This window comes from Pogona vitticeps, chromosome 9 (genome assembly GCF_051106095.1).
Source record: "Pogona vitticeps strain Pit_001003342236 chromosome 9, PviZW2.1, whole genome shotgun sequence".
Taxonomy (NCBI): domain Eukaryota; kingdom Metazoa; phylum Chordata; class Lepidosauria; order Squamata; family Agamidae; genus Pogona; species Pogona vitticeps.
Window position 1 is genome coordinate 7,253,129 of NC_135791.1, and position 24,600 is coordinate 7,277,728.

The following is a 24,600-nucleotide window of genomic DNA, read 5'->3' on the forward strand; positions in this document are numbered from 1 at the left end:
TTTAAACAACCTCCCACAACACTTGTGGCAAACAAGAAGCACTGCCAACAATATCAACTGCTGCATTCACTCTAATAAAAAAAAATTAATGGAGTCCAATTCATACTTGTATAGTTTTGTTTTTATATAGAAGAAAGCAAATCGTATAAGGGATAAAAGGTATTAAACCAAGGATTAGTGGAGCTCAGAACAATAATTCTGTTAGGCAAAATTTAAGAGTCATCACTCAAAGTACAGTCTTCAGCAAAGGTAAGAGATTTTTTAAAAGGTAATACATCACTCAAAGCCATGTCAATTGTACATCACTTAAAGGCCAAGCAAGGTGTATGTAATCTCCATTCCTTTCCACTGTTTGTCTACAAAACAGTGTCGGAGGTTGTGATCTAGATAGGAAAGGAGAGCTTCTGAATCCTTTTCCTTTTCCTAGAAGTCCGTAACCGGAAACTGCTTGTTTCGTGTGGGAAGAAATTTGGAATGTTTCATCTCACAGGCCAGTTAAATCTTAAGCAGAGTAACTTACTTCCACCACTTCTTTGGGGCAGCAAGAACATTATATAGCATTGGGTAGAAGACAGACCCGTACTTGTCCAATTCATGAGAAACGTGGTTCTTCAAGCACCCTGATCTCCAAGCCACATAGAGCTTTGTGGATCAAAACCAGAAGACTTGAGTTCTGCCACAAACCTCAGAAGACAGTAGAACTATTTCGACTCTGAAGATGGGGGCAGTTCCTGCAGTCAGCCTAGCTGCTCAATTCTACGCCAAAAGGGCTTTGCAGGGCCAAAGACAGCCAAAAGTACTTCGACAATCTACCTACTTGTTATCAAGGAATGAACTACTACCACCAGGGGTGAGAGAAACAAACAAACTCACAGGACCAACCTTCCCTTGGCCTCCTCCTGGCATCAACCCAGGTCAGTCCAGTTCCGAACGACAGACTAAATACAAAGTACATGCATTTTAATCTGTTTCATCCAGGTATGTCTGGAATTTGATGGTTACCGAGCACTGTGCCCTTCAAGAGAAGGCTGGTGGCATGCCAACAACTTCCAAAGTTCAAGGAGGATTTCTTTACAAATGGATTACATTTTAAAGCTGGGGACCACTCCCTCTTGTAAAATAGTATTAATTACTCCATGCATACACCCAGCTTTTCTCTGCCACATGTGTGCTACATGGGCAGAGCACAAGTAAACAGATGGCTCTCTCAAAGCACTTTTTCTGTACACTAGAGCTGCCCTCAAACTATACCACAACAAATGTAAAACTTAAAATTGTGAGACGTGAGCAATTTTATTTTCAATGTACTTTATTTACTGGGGAGACAATAGCAGGGTACCAATGGTTACTCAAGATCACATCAAAATCCACTCGTAATGTACCTGGCCTAGAAAAAAAATTCAAGAATGCAAAAGGAATAGGAAAGAGTAGTTAGTATTTTTTTTAATCATTGTTACTACAAAGTAGGTCCTATAATGGATTCTCTTTTATGCACAGCTTTCCCTTGCATGCATTCTAGTCACTGCAATGCCTTACAAAGTGACCTAGGTTTCCGAAGGAGCATGGGCCACATCAGTCAGCAACCTGGAAGGACCACCAATTTCAGAGCTGATTTTAGTCAGTTAAAGACAGTTGTTTTAATCAGGTATCGTATGACCCTATAACAATAAATGACAGATGATGTCAATATTGCTGAAACTCCAAAAGATCTTGACTATAGCATGCAAAAAACCAAAGGTGATGATTAAACCAGAGGTTGAAGCCCTTATGAAAAAACAGCTTGTCGATATATGGGGAAATGTCAGAATTATAGCCTGCCAAGTTTGAACTTCCATTTTACTGCACAGTTACTATTCACTATTCATCATCATTAGATTCTAACTGTGAAATGAGAATTCACAATACTAACAGGATCTGATATGAACATGCAATAACCTAATATACTGAGACTATAAAATAGAAAAGATCTTCATTGAATAAATCACTCTGTCAGGAACAGAGTGGATGCTACATGCCCAGAGACACGGCTATATAGATGGCTTTGAAAAGAAAATCCTGCTTCCACTGAAGAAACATGAATCCAAGGTCTCAAAAGGCTGCATCATTCTGGCATGGTGGGAAAAATCAGCTATGAGGAAACAGCAGGAACCTCTTTCATCATCACCACTCTGCAGGTGATTTCCTGGTTTTAAAAAGAGCATGTTGGGTAATGACAAAGGTACCTATATGCAAAAACGAATTCAGCCCGCAGAAAACTTGACTTGAAATGCAGAAACAGAACTCCATTATCTCAGCAGGTTTTGCTTTATTATGTGTTCCCTACACCTCCATCTATGCATGTAGGAACAAAAAAAATTTAGGCAGAAGGTATGTTCACTGATTTATTATAGTTCTGTTTGCCTAAGAAGCGATTTAATGCACCTGAAATCACAAAACACCCCATAGTGTAAGAATGTTCTCAACTCTATTGTACTGCCCCCACATGACATTTCTAAGTGTATATTTCAAAGCAATATTTGCTTTATTCTTAGGAAATGGGGCTGTAAAAACCTACTGAAATACAGTTTCAAAAGCTTATTTAAATGCAATCAACCTTCCATCTCATGACTCTTATAAAAATAATTGGCTATACAGTGTTACTTTCTGTTTTTGATTACTGTTGAGTTACAAGACCTATTTGGAACTTTGATTTAGAATGTCAAAAACTGGTTCTGGATAAAAGTTTGTCACTGTGTAAAGAGAAAAGACTTTAAACTGGCTTTGTTTAGTTCAGATGGAACTGAAACAAATAAGTGGAACTGTAAATACCTTAAATTATACTGAAATCAAGAACAGTTTGAGTGCAAAGTTATGGATCGACTACCAGATGGCAGATTTAATAGGAACCCGGGCTCATACAACACTTCATAAGACCTGCTTCTCAATGAGGTTTTGAAGGTACTGAAGCCATTCGTATAGCAAGTCCTAAATTCTTACAAAAAGACCAGCTGCATAAGTCATATTTGGTTTCAGATAAGTCATCATCACTTATTACTCCATCCCAATGGATCCTTCTTTGTTGCCAATGCTTACTACTTTCAGGTTTCCCAATAGGAATAACCAAGTTGACACGTCATCCAAACACAATGGGACCTCTGCTGGTGACAAAAATAATATTTTTCTGTGGATTATTCCACACCATATACAGTATACAGTATGTGTATCCAAAGTTGTCTGGTCTGGCATATCAAAGTCAATCATACTAGATAGGCTAAATATAGGTTAACTTCGATAAATTATTCTTCTAAGCCAGTGGTTTCCAATTTTGGTTAGCCCAGGTGTTCTTGGACTGCAACTCCCAGAAACCCTGACCAGCACAGCTGGTGGGGAAGGCCTCTGGGAACTGCAGTCCAGGAACACCAGGGTTACGCAAGGTTGGGAACAACTTTTCTAAAGACAGAAACACTGGCAAATACCAGTGCTCAGTGGCTCATGATGGGACTGAAAATTAACATTATTACAACCTCTTTCTGTGCACAATGCAGTTGGCTTCTGTCTGGATCGGGACTAAATTCATACTCAGTGTATTTGTCTTCTATTGTTAACATTGCTCAACAATGAACTGAAGCAAAAGTGAGATTGAAACAAAGAACGTGATTACTGTTTCCTTTCTTCAGAAAAGCAACTCATTTCTTCTCTGCTGAGAAGATTATAAGTGTTCCTCATCTGTGCTTGTGGTTAATTTGAGGCAAGTCATAATGCCAAAACACAAGATAACTTGCATACGCCATCACTACATTGAAGACACTGTAGGAAGAAAAACAGTTGCTAAGTACAGTATCAATATCGTAGGCAGGAGTATTTCAACCATGCAACAAAAATGAAGACACATTTAACATGCAGGCACTGTCCCGAAAAGAAAATACAAGATCCCTACAAGAGTTACTACAACAAAGTATTGGAATATTTATTTATTTTATTTATTTATTTATTTCATTTATACCCCGCCTATCTAGTCAATTGTGACCACTCTAGGCAGCTTACAACATGCATTTAAAAAAGAAACATATAACAAACCACATCACAAATAATAATTTACATAAATTAAGATAGAATAAAAAAAAAATTTTCCCAAAGATGGCGAGAAACGGGATATATTATAACAGAAAAAGAAAGTGTTAGGTAGAAAGGGGGAAGGCCTGCCTAAACATCCATGTTTTCAGTTGTTTCTTGAAAATACCCAGCGAGGGAGCTGCGCGAATGTCAGGAGGTAAGTTGTTCCAGAGGCGAGGAGCCACCGCCAAGAAGGCCCGGTTTCTTGTCTTTTCCTTCCGGGCCTCCCTCGGCGTCAGGATCCTCAGCCTCACCTCCTGACTCGCTCGGGTGACACGGGTAGAACTGGGTGGGAGTAAGCGTTCCGCCAAGTATCGAGGCCCTAAACCGTTTAGGGCTTTAAACGTAAGCGTCAGAACTTTGAAGTCAACGCGGAACCGAATGGGCAGCCAATGCAGCGCGGCCAGAATAGGAGAAATGTGATGGTATCTTCGAGCTCCACTTAGGAGTCTGGCCGCCGCATTCTGCACCACTTGGAGTTTCCGCGTCAGCCTCAAAGGTAGCCCCACGTAGAGCGCGTTACAGTGGTCTAATCTTGAGATTACGAGCGCATGGACCAGGGTGGTGAGCGCCCCCACATCGAGATAGGGTCACCAGGAAAATTCAGCTTCAGGAAACCTACACAAGTAAACAAATTAATGTCTCTACCAATACATACTGCAAACCTTTTATTAAAAAATATTGTAGCTAAAAGCATTTTTAAAGTTAATGAAACCCCGAGTCTATTCAATTCATTTCAATACTGTATATTGTATCCAAATATTCTGTTTGCACCAGTATCTCTCAATGTTTCTAAGATTTTTTTAAAAAATGAAATAATAACCACCCTTGCAAGAGAGGCCCAATGTATTTCCCTTTGCCTAACGTCCCAAATGTATTTCCCTTTCTTTTGGAGTCCTGATCCACAGCAAGTGGTAGTGAACCCAACACATCGTTCTTTCTGCCACAGGAAAAACGGAAGCTGCCTGCAGCTGTTCCCTCTCTAGTGAGACTGGAATAGGGCAAACAAAAATATCTTCATCTTTTTTGTTCCAGGAAGTTGATAGCTCAAGTAGAATTGGATGTTTTCCAGAAATGAAAAATGAAAATATTAGGTGTGAGTGAAGGAGAAATCCGTGAAACCAGATTTGCAACCTGTGAGTTGCACTTCAAGATATTCAAGCTTTTTCTCAAGTTTTGGACAGAATTTCAGTCATCCCACAAATTACCCGAATGTTACTGCATATCAGATTCTCTCTTAGATAAAGGAGAAGACAAATGTCAAAGAATGGTTGTTTTGAGGACTGACAAAGCAGAATCACTGACACAGATGGCCAGGGTTCTCTCTAAGGTGTGCGGCTGCATCAGCGTGGATGACCCGGCCTCCTCCATGCAGCTTTCCTCCATATGCACCCAGAGCAATCCTTTCCAGCCGCGACGGCATCCCGGGAGTGGCGGCAGAGCCCCACCCAGCAGGGCTGAAAATTAGACAAAAAGTTGCTGGTGGCAGATGGCCGGATTGAGATGTAGGGAAGCCCTTTATTTAACATTATACTTTGACTGTGACTGACTACGCAAAAGCCTTTGACTGTGTGGACCACAAGAAACTAGGGCAAGTTCTTAAAGAAATGGGACTGCCTGACCACCTTGTTTATCTCCTGAGAAACCTATATGTGGGACAGGAAGCAACAGTTAGAACTGGATAACTGGATATGGAACAACTGATTGGTTCAAAATTGGGGAAGGAATACGACAAGGCTGTATATTGTCTTCCTGCTTATTTGACTTATATGCAGAATACATCATGCAAAAGGTTGGAGTGGATGAAATCCCAAGCCAGAATCAAGACTGCTCGAAGAAATATCAACAACCTCCGATATGCAGATGATACCACTCTGATGGCAGAAAGTGAGGAGGAATTAAAGAACCTCATAATGAGGGTGAAAGAGGAGAGTGCAAAAAAAAAAAAAGGTCTAAAGCTCTACATCAAAAAAACTAAGACCATGGCCACTGGTCCCATCACCTCCTGGCAAATAGAAGGGGAAGATATGGAGGCAGTGACAGATTTTACTTTCTTGGGCTCTCTCATCACTGCAGAGGGTGACAGCAGCCCCGAAATTAAAAGACGCCTTCTTCTTGGGCGGAAAGCGAAGACAAATCTTGACAGCATCTTGAAAAGAAGAGACATCACCTTGCCAACAAAGGTCCGAATTGTCAAAGCTATGGTTTTTCCAGTAGCGATGTATGAAATTGAGAGCTGGACCATAAAGAAGGCTGACCGCCGAAGAATAGATGCTTTTGAATTTTGGTGCTGGAGGAGACTCTTGAGAGTCCCCTGGACTGCAAGGAGAACAAACCTATCTATTCTGAAGGAAATCAACCCTGAGTGCTCACTGGAAGGACAGATCCTGAAGCTGAGGCTCCAGTACTTTGGGCATCTCATGAGAAGACAAGACTCCCTGGAAAAGACCCTGATGTTGGGAAAGTGTGAAGGCAAGAGGAGAAGGGGGACAACAGAGGAGGAGATGGTTGGACAGAGTCACCAAAGCAACCAACATGAATTTGACCCAACTCCGGGAGACAGTGAAAGACAGGAGGGCCTGACGTGCTCTGGTCCATGATATCACGAAGAGTCAGACATGACTTAATGACTAAATAACCACAATACAGTACTTGCTACACGTGAAGCAACATTGCTGAAAGCAACTGCTACCAAATCAAGCAGGTGAATACATAGCTAATGTTGTAACCAAAGAGATTGAAAATGTAGGCTCCTCCAAGTTACAAGCCCTTGTAACAGACAATGTGTGAGTAACAAGAAAGCTGCATGGCAAATATTAAAGGAAAAGTATCCTGATTTAATAATATTTGGCTGTCCTGATCATGGGCTGAACCTTCTGGCAAAGGATGTACATATTAAGTGTGAAGGCAATGAAGACAACTTTGACAAAGTCAAGGTGACTGTGAAGGCATTCTGCAATCATCATGCTGCTAATCAAATTCTGAAGTTATAGGAAAAGAAGCAGGGGAAGCAAAGCACATTTTTATTGCCAGCAGAAATTAGACGGCACTCAACTACAAAGTGTTTGGCACACAGAGTTCCCAACCTGGGGTTACGACTCCCCAAGGGGATCACAAAATATTTGGGGGGAGGGTGGGAGGCACAGGAGAAACCAAACTGCACCTCTCTAGAGTGGAGGGCAGAGGGCTCAAGTCTTTTGAGCTGGCTTAAGGAAAAGTAGCCAGTGTCCCTCCAAAAGGCCCAATCCATGCCATCACCACTTACACGTTCTCAATCGACTATTCCTTTATGGTTTCTTTCCCTCCCACCCCTTTCCTTCTCCACCGGACCTGGGGAGGGAAAAAAAAAAAAGAAAATGGAAGTTCGGTGGTGGTGGTTCTGCTGCTGCTGTTGTTTCAGTCACAGCTGCCTGGAGCATTGAGAAAGAAGCACAATAGCAGTACAGTTTGTGATTTACTCCTCTCTTCAATATGCCGAGGCTGTTTAGTTAATATTTCTCACCTGCCTGTATAAAATACATTAAAGGTAGCTGACCCCCAAGATAGTCATAACAGTAATCAAGACAATTAGGCAACAAGATGAAAAATCTAGACAACAGAGCTGGGTATCGTTGTATCTTTTCCAGCATTCATGAAAACAGCTGAGAGTTTTTACGAACAGGTCAACCAATATGCTGCCAAATACATGTTTCAAGATATAATTTCAATCTACTCATCTAGAATCTACCCAGGCTACATTTCCTGAAGGAGACTGGGTTCAAATCTGCTGCTCAGTCCTGGAGAGCTCACCATGTGGCCTTGAGGAAGTGTCTCTCAACCCCAAAATATTTCAAAGGTTGTTGTGAGTACAGCCACCCCTTCCGAATAAGCCATTTTACAGTCACATTACAGCACTTAGAGGGTCCCTCGGAATCAAATCAGGCCCACAGCATAAATGGGTGGCATTTGACTGCTGTCAAAAGCTATATTGTTGCAGCACAATACTACAGTTGTGTAGAATCCCTGTATTGCAAGGCAGAAAAAAAGATTTGCTATGTTCTACTGGAAAATTTTCCAAGCTGGCTGCCTGCTATCAAGTTTGCTTTATATTTTAAAGTTGCTTTAAATTTAATGTTACATATTAGCAGAGGGCCCTGAAAAGCTATTGTCCAAGAACTTAGCTAGTTGTGCTTTGGCAATCACACAAAAACCTAACCCCCTTGGATTCCACATGGCTTCACTGCAGAGACCTCAGAAGCTTTCACATTTATATCAGAAAAAGACAAAGGGATTTCCTCTCAATATCTATTAGGTGTTTTTTTTTAATGGAACTAATTAGACCTCTGACACGTCAATTATTTATAAGACATATAGACATTTTCATGGTCAACATTCAAGGTATTTTATAAGCCCATTCTTTTTCAAACAAAGAAAAATGTGCCAGGCCGAGTTAAAGAATCTTTGAAGAATCAATTTAATTTACGTTTCCTGCCCCATTCTTATATGAAGCAAGGGGTCCATGTTTTACATGAAATAGGCAGGGGAGAGCACAGCTTTGCTACTTACCTTGCCGTGCTCTGACGTTTCCTGCTATCTTCTTCAAGCAGAAAGAGAATATTTTTCTGCAATAGAGTGTAATGTCAAAGGACGAGATATCCCGTTGCTAACACCCCATCCAATGTTTCTATTTGTTAAAAGAGCAGGTCTCTTGCACATATATACATCTGTACATGAAAAATGCAAATGCACCAATAAGATGCAGTATATGCAATTCCCCAGTACATCTAGATTTGCCCTTAAACAGAAACTGGCTGAAGTTATTTGCAGCACCACATACATCTATCCCGCAGCTTGGCATTGTAAATTACACTAGATTGATTCAGGCCCACTGAATCAATGGAGATTTGATGACTCAAGTCTTCCCCAAGTTCCTTTCCTTCTTTTAGCATATTAAGTTGCAGTTAGAGTAGGCTTGAATCAGTGTTACTCCATTGAAATCAGGGTTACTCCACTGAGGGGAGCTGACTCAATTAACGGCCCTCTGCTAGTGCAATTTATTACGCTTGGCAATATAAATTTGGCTCTTATTTAAGTCTTTGAAAGATCAGCACAATACTACTATAATTAAATCAAAATTAAAACCATGTACTGGCAGTCTGAGAGGGTTTTTTTCAAATGTATTGTTGTGCTCTGTTGTTTTTAAATGGGTTTTTAGTATTGATTTTATTTGCTGTTTTTAATATAACACTTGTTTAATTCTTTTTGAATATTTGCATCCTTACTGTTTTTAGCCTTTTAAATATTTTCTTTTTAATGATGCAAACCTGCCTTGGGTCCTTTTATGGAGAGAGGTGAGATAAAAATATTTCAATAAATGAATAAATATTAAAGCAACTCATGCACCCAAGGAACAAAATGAAAACAGACAGATCAAGGCTTAAATCTATTCTTTAATATGCTTTGAGACACTTCGTATACTAGAACAACTTTTCTTTCTGGAACACCAGCAATCTGAAATTTTGCTGTATTCTTTTTCAGTCTTGCTTGTAAAGCTGACTAGATGAGGTAGGTGTTTACTACCTGGGCCAATCAATTTCAATCTACTGGACTGTGAAACTCAATGAGACAGGTACATAGACCGTTATCAGCTAATGTGCCATGAGTACATCAGAGAAATACCTGCCAGCATAAAGCCTGGGACTGCTCCATTTAAATACGTATAAAGTCATTAAGGTTCCCTAATCTATTTAGCCTTAACCGCCCTGAAAGGAAGAACTGCAAAGCTTTATACACCGAGGCACTCTTGGATCATTCACAGAGAATTTCTGACTCCGTGTTATTTTTGGCAGAACCCGTTCCCAGTTCAACTACTGAAAGGAAGCTACTTCTATTTATTTGAAGAAGAAAAAAACACAAAATATGGAACAAGCTCTGAATGTTAAAGCTGGCAAGCAAAAAAACATTAAGTGTATGGGAGGGAAGTCTGAAGGCCATCCAGTAGCAAAGACTGACCTCATCACTCTCTTGAAAATTCACAGATGTGGCTTCTCTCCTGGGTTATGCACGCCTATATTTAGTTTATGCCTAATATGGATTCAAGTCCAGGACCGACAGCTACTTCCTTTCTCCAAGAAAAGAAACCTCTCGCTCTTTGTTCAGCCAACAATGCAAAGATTAAATGAGAACTCGGGAAAGAAACGGTGCTGAAAATCCACAAAACGAACACGTAATGTAGCTCTTTCTTAACAGAGCAAAGTTTTTCTGTAGAATTTAAAAACATTTAGCCTACTAATGAGCGATAGTGAACAATTAAGTGATAAAAACGTATTCATTTTCAGATCAGAGATTGAACAGAAGCAGCTTTCCAACAAAAACATGATTATTTACTCAGTTGACCTATTGTAATTAGGTGACTGACCTAGGAGGTTGACTCTCCCTACACTGCAATTGCTGAGAGCCAGGTTGTCTCCACAGAAGTTGTCCATTATCATTCTAGTGACAAGGGCACCAGGCTGAAGAAAGAGAACATATACACATTTGTTCTATTTAAACATGGGCTTCATGGTTTTAGAGCCAATAATCTCAAACTGTATTTTATTAAACCTCTAGCCTTCATTACTTATAGAAGCTTGAAATTTCAAAGGCAGACATAAAGACTAAAGAGCAAATAAAATACACCCTGACGTTTTAATCTTGGGGGTGAAGCATTTATCAAACGATGCAAAGGCTGGTTCCATTTCACTGGTATTTTGACAGTAACGTAAGAGCACAATCTAGCCCAAGTTAATCGCTTCTAAGCTCATTTGGTTTTAGTGGAAGAAAGAAGCATGAGCTTGACGTATTGTAAACAATCCTGGATATTTAACCAAAGCACAATATAAAATGTTTTAGACAAAAAGCCTCTCATATTAAAATTAAAGGGATGGAAATGCTCTTCTCTTTTGCTGGGCAGTCACCAGTACCTATCATGCTAAACTGAAGTACTTTTATCCAACTACATCTGGTGCAGTGCACCACTTTGAGATCTTGTGATTGGGTTCTACTTTCATGTTAGGAACCTCCTCTCTCAACTGCAACCCAAAAGATGAAGAGGTAAATGTCACCTAATGTTTATCTTTTCCTTTCCTTCCTTCCCTCCCTTCCTCTTCTCTCTCCTCCCTCTCTTTCATATTCTCTCCTTCTGTCAGCTCCTCTTCCTCTACCTCCAGTTCTTTATTCTGATCTTTCTTCTGAACCTGAGCTACCCACCCCCTCATTGGTATTGCTTTTCCCAAGCTCTCTTCCAAACTCAGACTGGTTATTGCTGGCCTGTTCCCCAGATTTTCTATATAATCTGGACTGTCCACTCAAGAGGAGCGTGACTCTAGACCCACCGATAGTATGCCAACCTCTACCCTCTACTTCTAAAGGTGGCAGGACACCAACAGGAAGTGCTCCCTGTCTCTTTCCTCACGGCTCTCTCTCTCATGTAACATGTCTTAGTAACTTCCACATAAGGTGACAATGCATTCTATGCAGGATTGCCTTGGAAGAGTGCTTGGAAAGCAAAGCTGCAGAATTCTTCAGAAACATTCCTGAACTGGCTGCTGTAAAGCTATACTAGTAACCAGTGAGTTTTCAGGTACAGATCAGTGATCAGCCCTTCCCATGGACACTCAAAGAGATACCTCCTCCTACATCTGTGCAAGGCTGGCCTCAGAAGGCTTGCTCCAGGTATACCCACTGTCTGAAATATGGCAGGTTAAGGTTACTTAATTGAAAAGTTTCACAACACTATCATTTAATTCACTAATATGCTTGGTTTGGTGGATGGATGAAAACTCCCTCCATCCCATATTAACATCCCTTTTCCCCCACTTGGGTGAGCATCTGATGTTTTAACAAACTATTTCACTTATGTTGCAGTTTAGTTTTTTTTCTCTCATTTGATTTTGCCTTCTCTTGTTTTGCTTATCTTTTAATATCACAAACTGCTTCAAGGGGCAAATAGTTTTGAAAACAGGATATAGACATAAATAGCAACAGCTGTGAATTTAGTTCTTATCCAGTCCATGCCCATGATTATATACACACCCCTGTCAGGACAAGTTAACTATTGCTGTCTAGCCTATCAGATAATTCCAATACTGAGGCAACTCTGCATTGTAACCCTTTTTAAATCTGTACCCTAATACAGTTTTGCTGGTATATCTGCACAAGTACACCACAAACAAAAGCTGCACTAACTCTTCCTATGACAATATTGTCTCAATCTTCAAAGCAATGCAAAAACAATTACTTTTGACATTGTCGTTAGTTGCATTAACAAAACAGCTATAAATAGGAACACTGAAGCAGGATATACCAAGAGCGAAGCTGAGGCCCACAAGATCTTTGAAAACTCTCTGAAGTAGTACGGTAAAACTAAATAGATCAAAACCATTAATTTAAAGGAATCTTGGCTCAACTACTTAAACGGATACACTTTTCCTTGTGCTGGATTTTATTTACTCCGCCTGTTTTCATTGGAGGACCTAGGCGAACTTGCACTGTTTTAAGACACGAAATTAACACATTGAAATGTTCATTTTTAAAAACAGCACATGGAACCAAGTGCAACAGCTACCAATAGAAGTCCTCTCCTCATCAGTCAATCGCTAACTAATCTTTCTCACAGGCAGCAAATTTCATGAAGAAAACAAGTCTTGGAAAAAGGCTCCACAGCCTGGGAGCAAGGACCAAAAAAAACATTTTCCATGTTGTCACAAAGCATGTTGTGTCTGTAGAAGGGCAAAAAAGGCATATTCTCAAGATCTTAAAGAACCAGGCAGACTCATTTTCAAATGATTAGGAGAAAATAAAGAGGTGGAGATTTCCAGTTCTTACCCAGCTGTACAGAAAAACAAACAAACCACAAAAGAATTTTTAGGGAACTTGGAAATGATTGGACACACATCCCTATAATGTCTAGTCATCTGCATATGTAATTTAAAAAACCTGACTCCTACTAAATCTCTCCTAGTAAGGCTAAATGATGCATTTCATTTTCAGTAACAGATTCCTAGCCTTTTCAGAAGTGCAACAGAATCCAGGTTCTACCATACAGTTAGGCACCTTTTTCACATTGGGAGCCATATTCCAATTGGGAAGAGTCTTGGGTGCTTCATTCCAGCAGTGGGCCAAAAACGGGCCTGGAGAGCACCACAAGTAGATGGCGACAGGTGTCACTTTTTCCAACCTGGATGATTTCACCACAGACCATACAGAACATCAGTCAATTCAACTCGGCCTCTACTGAGGAGTAATCACCAATTCAAGAGCTTTCTTGGCCACAAAGCAAAGCTAAATCCCAAACAATACATCAAGCAGGCTGTAGCTGACAGTTCCAAATGCAAACTGACTCCCCCCCCAAAAAAAAACCCAAATGGTTCTTACTGTGAGCAGCGCCACAGGAACTTATCAATTTAGGAAGAGATATGTGGGGGTGGGGTGGGGTCTTGAAAACCTTCCTCCAGAAATCATGTCCACAGCCCTAAGCTTGAATCTGAGACACTATTTTCTCAACTGTGACTTCTTAGTATACTAATAACTGGAGTTATATTTTTAGGGATCATGCCTTGTATGATGCCTTCCCTGAATTTTACTGTTGCTCTTATTATTCTTATATTATTATCTTGATTTGTTTGTCAAGAGTAGTGGCTCTGCCACTAGATAAGTGGAATTAAAATGTAAGTAAGCAAGTAAGTAAAATAAATAAATAAACTGCTGGTACCGTAGACTCTCACTTTCAAAAAGCAGTCAGCACATTTATGCAAAAATGGAACATTTCATCCATCATGCACCATGAACAGCCTAAGTTTCCAGACTGTTTTTGCTGCCACCAACACATATCCAATGGCAAGCTCACTTTCGCTTGGCAGCCACAAAGCAAGAAAACAAAGCTATCCTCGACTGAATGCAAAAGACCTTTACACAATCACAAGTTCTTACCATATAGGAGCTGAATTGGGGAGTGGGGCAACCAATTTATTTGCAACTATCAGTTAAATATTTCAGGTTTAGAAGCGATAGCTGTGTTAATCTGTTCAAGTATTACAAGCCAACATAAAAGAAAGAAAGAAAGAAAGAAAGAAAGAAAGAAAGAAAGAAAGAAAGAAAGAAAGAAAGAAAGAAAGAAAGAAAGAAAGAAAGAAAGAAAGAAAGAAAGAAAGAAAGAAAGAAAGAAAGAAAGAAAGAAAGAAAGAAAGAAAGAAAGAAATACAATGGTGCCTTAAAGACTAACAGTTCTATTTTAATGTGAGCTTTTGTGGATAAGTCCACTTGCTCAGACAGGGGAAGGATATAAAATGGCAGATTTGTATACATATATACATGGCATTAAAATACAGAGACCATGGTAGATTAGAAACTAGCAAAATGTGTGAGTCAAATGCAGTCTCTCTTGATATATTCCAGATCTACTCCATTCAAGCGTGTAAGAATCACTGGCATGAAATAAATATTTCAGATTGAAGTTGCATGGGAAGAAACATTAATAAATTTTCATAATTACCTCTTCATGATCAGAGGCCGAACAGCAGCAGCATATTAAACTGCACCTGTACAAAGAATCTGAACTGGTTAGGCAGATCCACCACTGATGTGACTAGTAAGGACCAGGCATCACATACGCTGCACACTGTGCACATTCCCCACAAATAAAGTACAGCTTCTTAGCCAAGCTCTTTCTGGCAGGTATGACCAATGAGCACATGTAGTTGAAATAACACTGGCTGGACAAAAGCCACTTAGCACATTTTGTAGTTAAGGAAAGATTTGAGCTTGAGAGCTTTGGCTTACACTCTCAATGTTCAAACAAGTCCACCAATCACCCAGCCAGTGTTTGTTCCCGACTCTTGCAATTGACAAAGACACTATGACACTTTCAGGAGTTAGACAGAGATAAAGAACGATCAACACCTTCCTTAAATGGGAAACACCAAATTACCACTTCACTTATGAAAAGCCTGTCATAAACTTTTCTGTAGCTCGTCAGATTGAAAACTTATTTTAATTTACTATCAGTTGCTTGCATGAACAAATCTGTACATGGTACTAGACCACACCATCTAAGTTGTATCAACAGAACAGTGGCAATCTTGCTGCAGAAAGCCAAGATGTTGTGACCTCTCTGGAGCTCCCAGGTTTTGGGGCAGAATTTGGCAGGCAAGCTACTTACAATGACATGTTAAAGTCTAAAGTCCTTCCAAAAGCACAAAAACAACAGGACTTGGATCCAGGCAGGCAGAGAACTCTCTGGCTTTTCCAAGCCAGGCAAAAATGCAGTGAAAGGTTTGCTCCTTCACCTCCCAGGGTTCCAGCTGCCAAAAGTGACCCTCGGTTTCATGAGTTGAGATGCAGATACTGCCGGTCAAGCTTCAGTACAGTCATGCATAGGACATTCTGACTCCCACACAGCCCCATGTCTAAAAACATTAAAATCCACTTGTATTTCCTACTTGTATTTCCGAATCAGTAACAGGTGTTGTTGTTTTTTTAAGAGGTTATCCTTTAGCAAGAGCTCTGTGCCTTGCATTAAGGGCTGGGCATAATGGGATTATTTTGATGCCAAACGAGACCTCTGGATAAGATTATCTTTGGACATCAATGCTACAGATGAATACACACTGCCTACAGTATTTCCTGCCTCCATTTCTGTTTATCTTTCAGAGGTTGGAGGTACATTGTTAAAGCGTATGACAAATTGTAACATTCTTCAGAGGAGTATGCATTGTTTTCTTGCCTTTCAGAAGGAGCGCCAATTATTCCTGCTGAGTCCAATTACTCCTTACTGCTTCCCAAATAGCTATTCCGGGATCAGGAACCTACTTGGTCAGCTGCTGAGACACTGAACATGAACTGAAGGTCAACATCTGATTGAGACTAGGAAAAAAATTTCCTAGGAGCTCAGATTGACCTACTTACTCGTAACCAGTAAGGATGCTGCACTTTCGCTTACTTCAGTTAAGTTTATGCCTACGAGCAAACGTGGCAACACTCCGGCTTCCTTCCACTTTGGAAGCTGTGGAAGGGAATGAGAATCATCCCATAGTTACGTGACAGTTGTTGTGTCACCCAACTTCGCAAACAGGGCAGGGCTGTAAACTCAAATGTGTCAGAACAACTCAGCAGCACACGCCCTAAGAAATAGGAGCTAGTTACACTTTCTGATTTCAAACTTGGTATCAAAGGGACAAATAGAAAATTCTGGTTCACCTAGCACAGCAGTATATGGCTTGGGACCAATGGAACCATAAGATTCTGATTTTTGGGACTGGCTACAAGGCCAGAAAAAAAATGGCTTGAGACATCGTCATTTGACTAGCAGACTCAACTAAGTGGTCCACTGGTAATGAGCCATGTTTTGTCCTCATGCCATGGTATACTTGAGAAATCTAAATAAAATCTGTAGGCAGCAAGCTTTCAGATAAAGGGTGAGAAAATCTTTGGCTGGGCTCCAGTTGTGCAATCTTATGATATTAACATTACAAAGCAAAGTTTTTATGTTTGGCAAAGTACTGAAAGCTCATACTAACACTGTATAACTTATATGGAGTCATGTTTCAGTAACAGAGTGTTTGGAAATCCCAAAGACTCTGGCATGTCATCAACTAGTTTCCAAGAAATGAGCAGCTGTGAGCCAACTTCAGTTCTCCGGCATGGCAAACTTAGTTTCTCATGAGCAAAACTTTATACGCCACTCCAGTGACGAGTCAGGGTTTTTCCAGATGTGCAGAGGGAGCACACACAGTGGTGTTCCTCACTGTACCTCCCTGATAGGGGCTGGACCAGCTCTGCAATTCGAAGAATACAGCTTATTAAGTCTTCAAATTTCATGTTATATCAGGGAGAGGAGGCCAATCCAACTTCTTCAAATATATATATGGCCTCCTCTCCCTGATATATAGAGGGACGTGGTGGCGCTGTGGGCTAAACCGCAGAAGCCTGTGCTGCAGGGTCAGAAGACCAAGCAGTCGTAAGATCGAATCCACGCGACGGAGTGAGCGCCCATCGCTTGTCCCAGCTCCCGCCAACCTAGCATTCCGTGTCTAAATCACACTGGTCATGTGACCACGGAAAGATTGTCTTCAGACAAACGCTGGCTCTATGGCTTGAAGAGCGGGATGAGCGCCGCCCCCTAGAGTCGGACACGACTGGACAAAAATTGTCAAGGGGAACCTTTACCTTTACCTTACCCTGAAAAGCATTTTCATTCACCAAAAGGATCAATTTGTTTTCTGATCAAATTACTTTCATTGTACTTTTTGTTTAACTGGATATAGTTTCAAAAGCTGGTCAGCATGCTCTTCTCCATTTCTTCTAAATATTAAAATAAAGAAAGGAAGAGTAACTTAACTGCAGTTACTCTGGGATGGCACATGCTAATCTCGCTCCTGGGAAAGAGTTTTCTTTAACTAGTTATAAGATCTTAGAAAAAGAGAAAAAAGTTCAGAATGCAACAGCTATGCTGACAGTTTAGAAACCCACCAGATTTGGACAATACAGTCTCAGTGTATGCTATCTTCATGACTTCACTGGTTTCCCTTCACCCCATTATGCTTTTAGAATTATAACTTTAACAAAAGACACCCTAAAACAAGAGTGTTATTTAGTGGACAGTAATCCCAAATTGTATGTGAAATATGTGTCCAGCCAAGAACTTATACCAGATCCACTACTTCCTTCCTGAAGAAGGAAACTGCCCCTGTTCTTATACGACTATGATATGGACAACAGCCATTCAGCACGCTGCATGTTAACAGAGAATGCATAACAGCATGTGAGAAATCAGCTTGGTTTAGCAGACGCCTAATCCGGGCTATAGGGACTTATTATCTCATATTCCTCACACTGCTACATACAATTCTGTAAGTATCCTAGCACCCGTTCTTAAATACTCTTACTACATAATGAAGATCACTCTCCTTTATCAATTATACATGCAGTTTTGCTAGGAAGCTCTTAGGGAATGAGGCATTGGCTGGTTTTGCTTAATAAGCATTAAGAGAGCAAATATTAGCATTGCACACTAACATGGCCTTCAGGGAGACCAGAAGCACTTGACGGAAGACGCAAAGTTATTCATTACCACCAACCACCAAAATAAGTTCTACAAGCTGTGAATGCTGTATTTCATCTATGAAATTTGCTTCGCAAATATGCTTTCAAGAAACAAGACATGCACGCACAGCATAAATATTTTTCTTTCACAGGCACTGAAGACATTACAATGATTATACTCATTGGAAGACAGCAATCTCCATCTGTTTTATCTCCCCTAGAGATGACACCCATTAAAAAAAAATATTGGGTTTGGAAAGAGACTCTCTTCATAGCAAACCAGTCAATGTATTAAATCCTTGTGGGGAAACTGCATTCCAGCATTTCTGACTAGTAATATTCTTTGAGTGCAAACACATCACTACAAGATTTTAGCCATGAACACTGCTTGCGCAGGAAACTGAATTTTTCTATGCATCTTAATGTACAACAGTGCTGAATTTAACGTCCACACTGGGACATTTGTAAGCCTCTCCTTCATATCTCAGTGCGTAGCCCTCCATATGAACCAGCCTAATTAATGTGTGGGATTCAACTGATCTTCAACACCCTGGAAAAAGGGAACACTCCTTGCTTCTGCCTGCTTGTTTTTATGACCAATATGCTATTTGTACCATTGTCTTCAAACTAAACAAAATCACTGCCTAACCCCCAGCCATGAGATCAGTGTAGGAAGCAGTTCTAAAAATTATTAGAGGATACACATTTATTCTTGTTTTCAAGACAATTGCACCACCGCACAAGACCAGTGATGAGATCCTGTATTCATCAGGGTTACACTTCAAGACTCTGGTGCAACGAGTTGATGACAGCAGGGGTGGAATCAGTGATGATGATTACGTGTTTATAAATCTAAGGTAACAAGGACTCAAATATTTATCTGCGTAAAGAGAATCACTTTTTAAATTCGATTCATATTAGCTCATAACACCAAAATCTGGCAGGACTGGAAAGAGGAACTCAAGCCAACCTTCCTTCCACCACCTCCAAGAGCAAGTGAGTAATGGTTTAGTCATACGCTGCATGAAGTAATGACTTCTAAAGAACATTACTTCATCCAGACCAGACTCCATTAAATCTCCACCCTTTATTCCCAGTTCAAGATTTTTTCCTCTCAACTGTGTCTGTTATATGCCAGAGAGAAGGGCACTTAGGTTGAGAACATGTCTCTGTTATGGAAGCAGGCAAGAATGCAAAGAGGAGATTGTCTTATCAGAGCACTGGCAAGGGAACTTATTTTGGAAAATAGGCGTCTCAAAATAAAGTTGCACTAAACAGATCTTAAACCCAGAGTGTGATCAAGCCAGGCAAAGACTGAGGGTAAGGCAACATAAAACGATCGTTTCCCAGAAAGTTGTTTTATAAACCCTTTGCAATCAACTTTGACACTGTTATGAAAGATGTTGTTCCAAAACTATTTACTTAACCAAATGTTTAACCCTTCTAAAAATAATGTTGAATGTTATATAATGAATTCTTTCATATAAATAGAAAACTGAAGATAAAGAAGAAAATGGAACTGAAAGGAGAGAGATTCATCAAATGAGAGCTAACCTCAAACTTGTAACACAGAATATATATTATTACAAAGCTACTGTTTTTAGCAATGGAGGAAGGGTACTACAGAAACTCAAGGACACTTCATGCAGAAGGAAGTTCCTACAAATCCAGCAATTCAAGGGAAGATATCTCAAAAATTATAACAAAAACTATACATGGGTAGTGTACCATCATCTTATCTCTTACATCAAAGAAGAGTGGAAATAACACTATGTGTTCTGAGGATACAGCACTTCCCAAAAATATACCATATTTTTCGCACCATAAGACACACTTTTTTCCCAGAAAACAGGGGGGGTGGAAAGTTTGTGTGTCTTATGGAGCGAAGAAAACAGATTATATTTTCCTGTTTTCTTCCCCTAAAAAATTGGTGCGTCTTATGGAAAGGTGCGTCTTATGGAGCGAAAAATATTATTCCATTACTGACTTACAGCAAACTCACTATGATATCATGTACTTACTCGTATCATGCCTGGTATCTTACTACTGGGAAGAATGCTTCTTTTCAACAAACACCACTTTCTGTCTCTGTGGAGCCAGGATTGGGTCAGAGAATGTGAGAGAAAAGCAACAAAGGGCTAAGGAAGCAATCCACATTTCAACTATTATTTGAAAACTTTAATTGAACTTTTCCCACAGGAAACACACAAGCCACTGAAAAAGTAATATTTATCAGCACAAGTTAGTCAAACACAAAGTACAAAACTGCTTGTAAAAGACAGTACTACAAGCTGATCAAAACCTTCAGGAACAATTTATATAGGCCAGGGACATATTAGGATCCTTCTACCACAGTAAATCTCTAAATGTTATTCCCAGCTGTTGCCTAAATCAGAGGACTAATTCTTTGCGAAGAACTCTCTATGAAGCCTAATGGTCAGCGAGATTGTTCTTCCTAGAAAGCCCAACTTCCCTTATTTTTGAAATGAGAACATGGCTGAAACAGTCACTCACAAAGAAAGTTGGTATGTAGACTTATGGTTCTGGATTCCACTTCCTAGAATTCTATCTAGAGAGGCTTTGGAGAATTCTGGGGGTTGGGAGTCCAAAAGAATCCAGAAGTCCCACCCTGATAACTGAAAGGGAGGATACTCCTATCTTCTAAAATTAATGGGACACTGGGGGTTTCCCAGTTGAAAGGCACCACCCATGATGGGAAGGATAATCTAAAATGAGGACTGAGTGTTCATTGGAAGGACAGATCCTGAAGCTGAGGCTCCAATCCTTTGGCCATCTCATGAGAAGAGATGACTCCCTGGAAAAGACCCTGATGTTGGGAAAGAGTGAAGGCAAGAGGAGAAGGGGACGACCGAGGACGAGATGGCTGGACAGGGTCACTGAAGCGACCAACATAAATTTGAGCCAACTCCAGGAGGCAGTGGAAGACAGGAGGGCCTGGCGTGCTCTGGTCCATGGGGTCATGAAGAGTCGGACACGACTCAACGACTAAACAACACCACCACAACAACAGCAGCCGCCACCAATTCTTAAAACACCAAAGGCACATCAGAACAGCTAAGCGCAGCGCTTTTAAAAAGTTACAAGGGATGGGACCCATACTTAGTGGGAGTCTGGAGAACTTGAGGCCACTACTGATAGCCAGAGCCCTTGTCCCCACCTGCCAAGGTGACAGTTCTCATCATGAGAGGGTCACAGAGCAGAGCCTCCAATCAGGAATTTAATACTCTAGGTTTTGTTTATTGAATATCTTTGCCACGCTGAAATCCTTTTCATGAGTGAAGATTCTGCCTGTACTGAATATTTAGAAAATCAATGAAAGGGGAATGATACAGGGACCACAATTGTGTGGACCTAGGAAGTGAAAGCAACCCAACTGCCCCCCCCCCCCCATATTACCTTGCTGTCTACCTACACAATGTGTTATTTTATGTAATCTACGTACGGGATGCTTCCTTGAAAACTTTGCCGAACTGAATTGAGTGACATCTACTTGGAGGCACACATCAACAGCACCAGGCTATTCTTATCCCAAGCGCCACTTGAGGAGGTGTCAGGTCCAATGTCCAGGAGCCCAACCCAAGGAGATAGTACCCAGTCATTGTGAAGAGAGGGAGTCGAGAATATCTCCCTACAACAAGGGTGGATAAAGTGCAACCCTGGGACAATCCTCAAAGGCTGTTCTTCCACTCTCCCCTCCTTTCCTGGTCCCCTCCTTTTTTTAGGGGGAGGATCAATTAATTAATTAATTAATTGTTTCAATGTGTGTACTGCTCAATTAGTGCAAACACACTGTTCTGGGTGGTTTCAAAGCAGATAGAACCAGTATAAACATACAATGGACAATAAATTACAAATCAGATAACAAATAGCATTAACTCAAAGGGCACCAAAAGGATGTCAGCTGCAGATGCTGGAAGTTTCGAAAAATTACTATCTTTCATAGAGTTCACACTCTGCAGCGCTTAACACTCTCTCTTTCCCAAATGATTTTCGCAAATGAAGAGGAACTTTCTGGCGGCGTTTTTTGTTTTGTTTTTATGTTTGTTTTTGGGGGCAGCCTGTGTGCCCACCTCGGGAAACAGCCCCCCCCCCCAATCTGCTAAAGTTGCGCGCCTACTTCTCCGCGCTAGACGTGTGAATCGGGAGTCGAACCAAGAGCGCTTAATCCCAGGGAGATGGAAAGCGAGGGGCAAACTCGGGGGCCAAAGACCTCGGGCACGAGCGTGTGTGTGTGTGTGGCTGGGGCCGCGCCGGGACCCCGGGAGATGAACTAACCAAGCCGATGCCCTCAAGGAGGAAGAGACTGGTGAATGGGGGGGGGGGGAAGTGGAGGAGAGAGAGAGAGAGAGTCGAGGGCGGCCCTAGAAGCACGGCAGGGAGGATGCTGCTCTGGGATGCGGAGGCAGAAGGAAGCCTTTTGATGCCCCCAGGGAGGAACGGGCAATGCAAGTTGAGGAACGGAGAGAGAGAAAAGGAACGAGCCGGCGTTACTCCTTGCAGGCCACGAGAAGGGGGGGCGTCTCCCGAGGAGCCCCCTTTTTACCTTGACGAAGAGTTCGATGACGGGCTCCTTGTCGCCGCCGCCCTCCTCCTTCACCCCGTTGACCGGCACCGAGAGCGCCATGCTCTTTCTCAGCTTTTCTCCCTTCGGGTGGAGACTCCGGCGACGACGCCCCTCTCTCTCTCTCTTTCTCGGTCAAGGGAGCGAGCTTGCTTCCTTCGGCCGGTCTTGGCTCCTCAGCCGTGCGCAGGCGTGGGAAGGGGGGGCGCGCGCTCTTCTCGGCCTCTCCGCTCCGCCGAGCAAGGCGGGACCCGCGCGGGGGGAAAAAAAAACAGCTGGAAGAGACGCTGAGTGTTTTTATACCGAGGGGCGGGGACTCCGGCAGAAAAGAGGCGTGGCTGAGGGCGCGAACGGACGAACGGGAGTCTCGGGGCGGAGGCAGAAAAAACCGGGACAGCGACCAATAGAAAAGTTACAAACCCGCCTCCTGGCAAAAAAAGGATTATGTCTGCCAATGGCGAGGGCGGGCCGCCGCTGATTATAGAGACGCGGGCGTGGCCTGAGATGGGTGTGGTCAGGGGGGAATGGGCGGGGCTATAGTGATTGATAATTTGCCCTCTGAAGCCTTGGAGAGAAGTGGGTTTGAACAGCATAAAGTGGGGTTCCTAGTTAGGAGAAGCGCTTGCCTTTTGGATGGAGGGCAGTGACTCCCCCCCCCGAAAAAAAAGGAGAAGGAGAAACAATCTGAGCAGTTTGCTAGTCCATAACGATTGCTATTTGTTTCCCAAACATGACACAATTTCTATTTTCTGGGCCACTGAGGCTGATAAAACAGCTCTGTCACTCCTAGGAGGCTGTTTTAAAATGTTAACTAAGTTCTGTAAACATTCTCACTCTCAAGAATGTGACCAGTTCTTTGTGGTCTCTGGAAACGTACATTTTGGAGTAGGGCCTGTGGTTTAGGACAATAATGCTGTGTGTGGAGCGGTTTATCAAGAGGGCTCCTTTTCCTTGGTATGCTGGGTGCTTCAACATGAGGCTTTCGTTGTGCAACCTGCCTCATTTACAAACTTTTATCAAGTCCAGACAAAGTTGTCTTTCACTAGTAACCTTTTTTTTTTGCACCACATTTTTTCATCCTTTTTTTCTTTCCACAAAAATCCATTACACAGGAAATGCTGGAATAGCCGCACAGCATTTTGAATATACACTGTCCATCTGGAAGCATTTGTCAATTCCTCGGTTGTCCTTCAGGAAATACCTTTATAGCAAATACACTTTTATAGCAAGTACACTTCTAAAGAGAAACATGCAGGTAGTTACTGTAATACTGTCAGTCTACACTGCTACAGCTTTTTAATTTCCCAACTTCATTTCTACATGATTTCAGAGGGTCCAGACCATCCTTGGTTGATAAATAATATTTTCTATTGCATTAAAATTCCATTCCATCTTTGGTGTTCAGTCAACATCCTATTCCTCTACAAGCATTTAATGGTAAATTTAATAATAATCATGTGCTGTCATGTCAATTTTGACTTTTGGCAACCCTTTTCATACTTTTCTAGGCAGAGAATACTCAAAAGTGATTTGCCATTCCCTTCTGGGGACACTCTGGGAACAGTGAACAGTAACACACAAGCTGGCTTTCTTCACACGAAACACAGTGGAGAATTGAACTCCAAAACTCTGGCTCCTTGGGCAGGTAACTAAGTCATTGAGCTGTCTGGCCAGCTATAATCACGTGCTATCAAATTGTTTCCGACTTATGGTGACCTTTTTCAGAGTTTTCCAGGAAGGGGATACTCAGAGGTGGTTTCCCATTCCCTTTTCCTGAAGGCAATCTGGGACTGCGCACCTTGCACAATGCCACATAGGCTGGTTCATCCCCTAGGAAGCACAGCGGAAAAATCAAACTCCCAACATCT

The 24,600-nt window shown here is 41.5% G+C and overlaps 1 protein-coding gene across 2 annotated transcripts in view; it reads right to left on the reverse strand.

Moving 5' to 3' along the window:
• Positions 1-22,903, reverse strand: part of CLIC4 (chloride intracellular channel 4) — a 55,506-nt gene extending 32,603 nt beyond the window's left edge. Inside the window, exon 1 of one of the 2 annotated variants that reach the window (XM_020803240.3) lies at positions 22,715-22,903. In XM_020803240.3, coding sequence (XP_020658899.3) covers positions 22,715-22,795 — 81 coding nt within the window. In that variant the 5' untranslated portion in view covers positions 22,796-22,903. Of the gene's footprint in view, positions 1-10,489; positions 10,584-22,714 lie in introns of those variants that run through there. The other variant, XM_020803242.3, reaches the window with a different exon arrangement.
• Between the last annotated feature and the right edge of the window lie 1,697 nt (positions 22,904-24,600).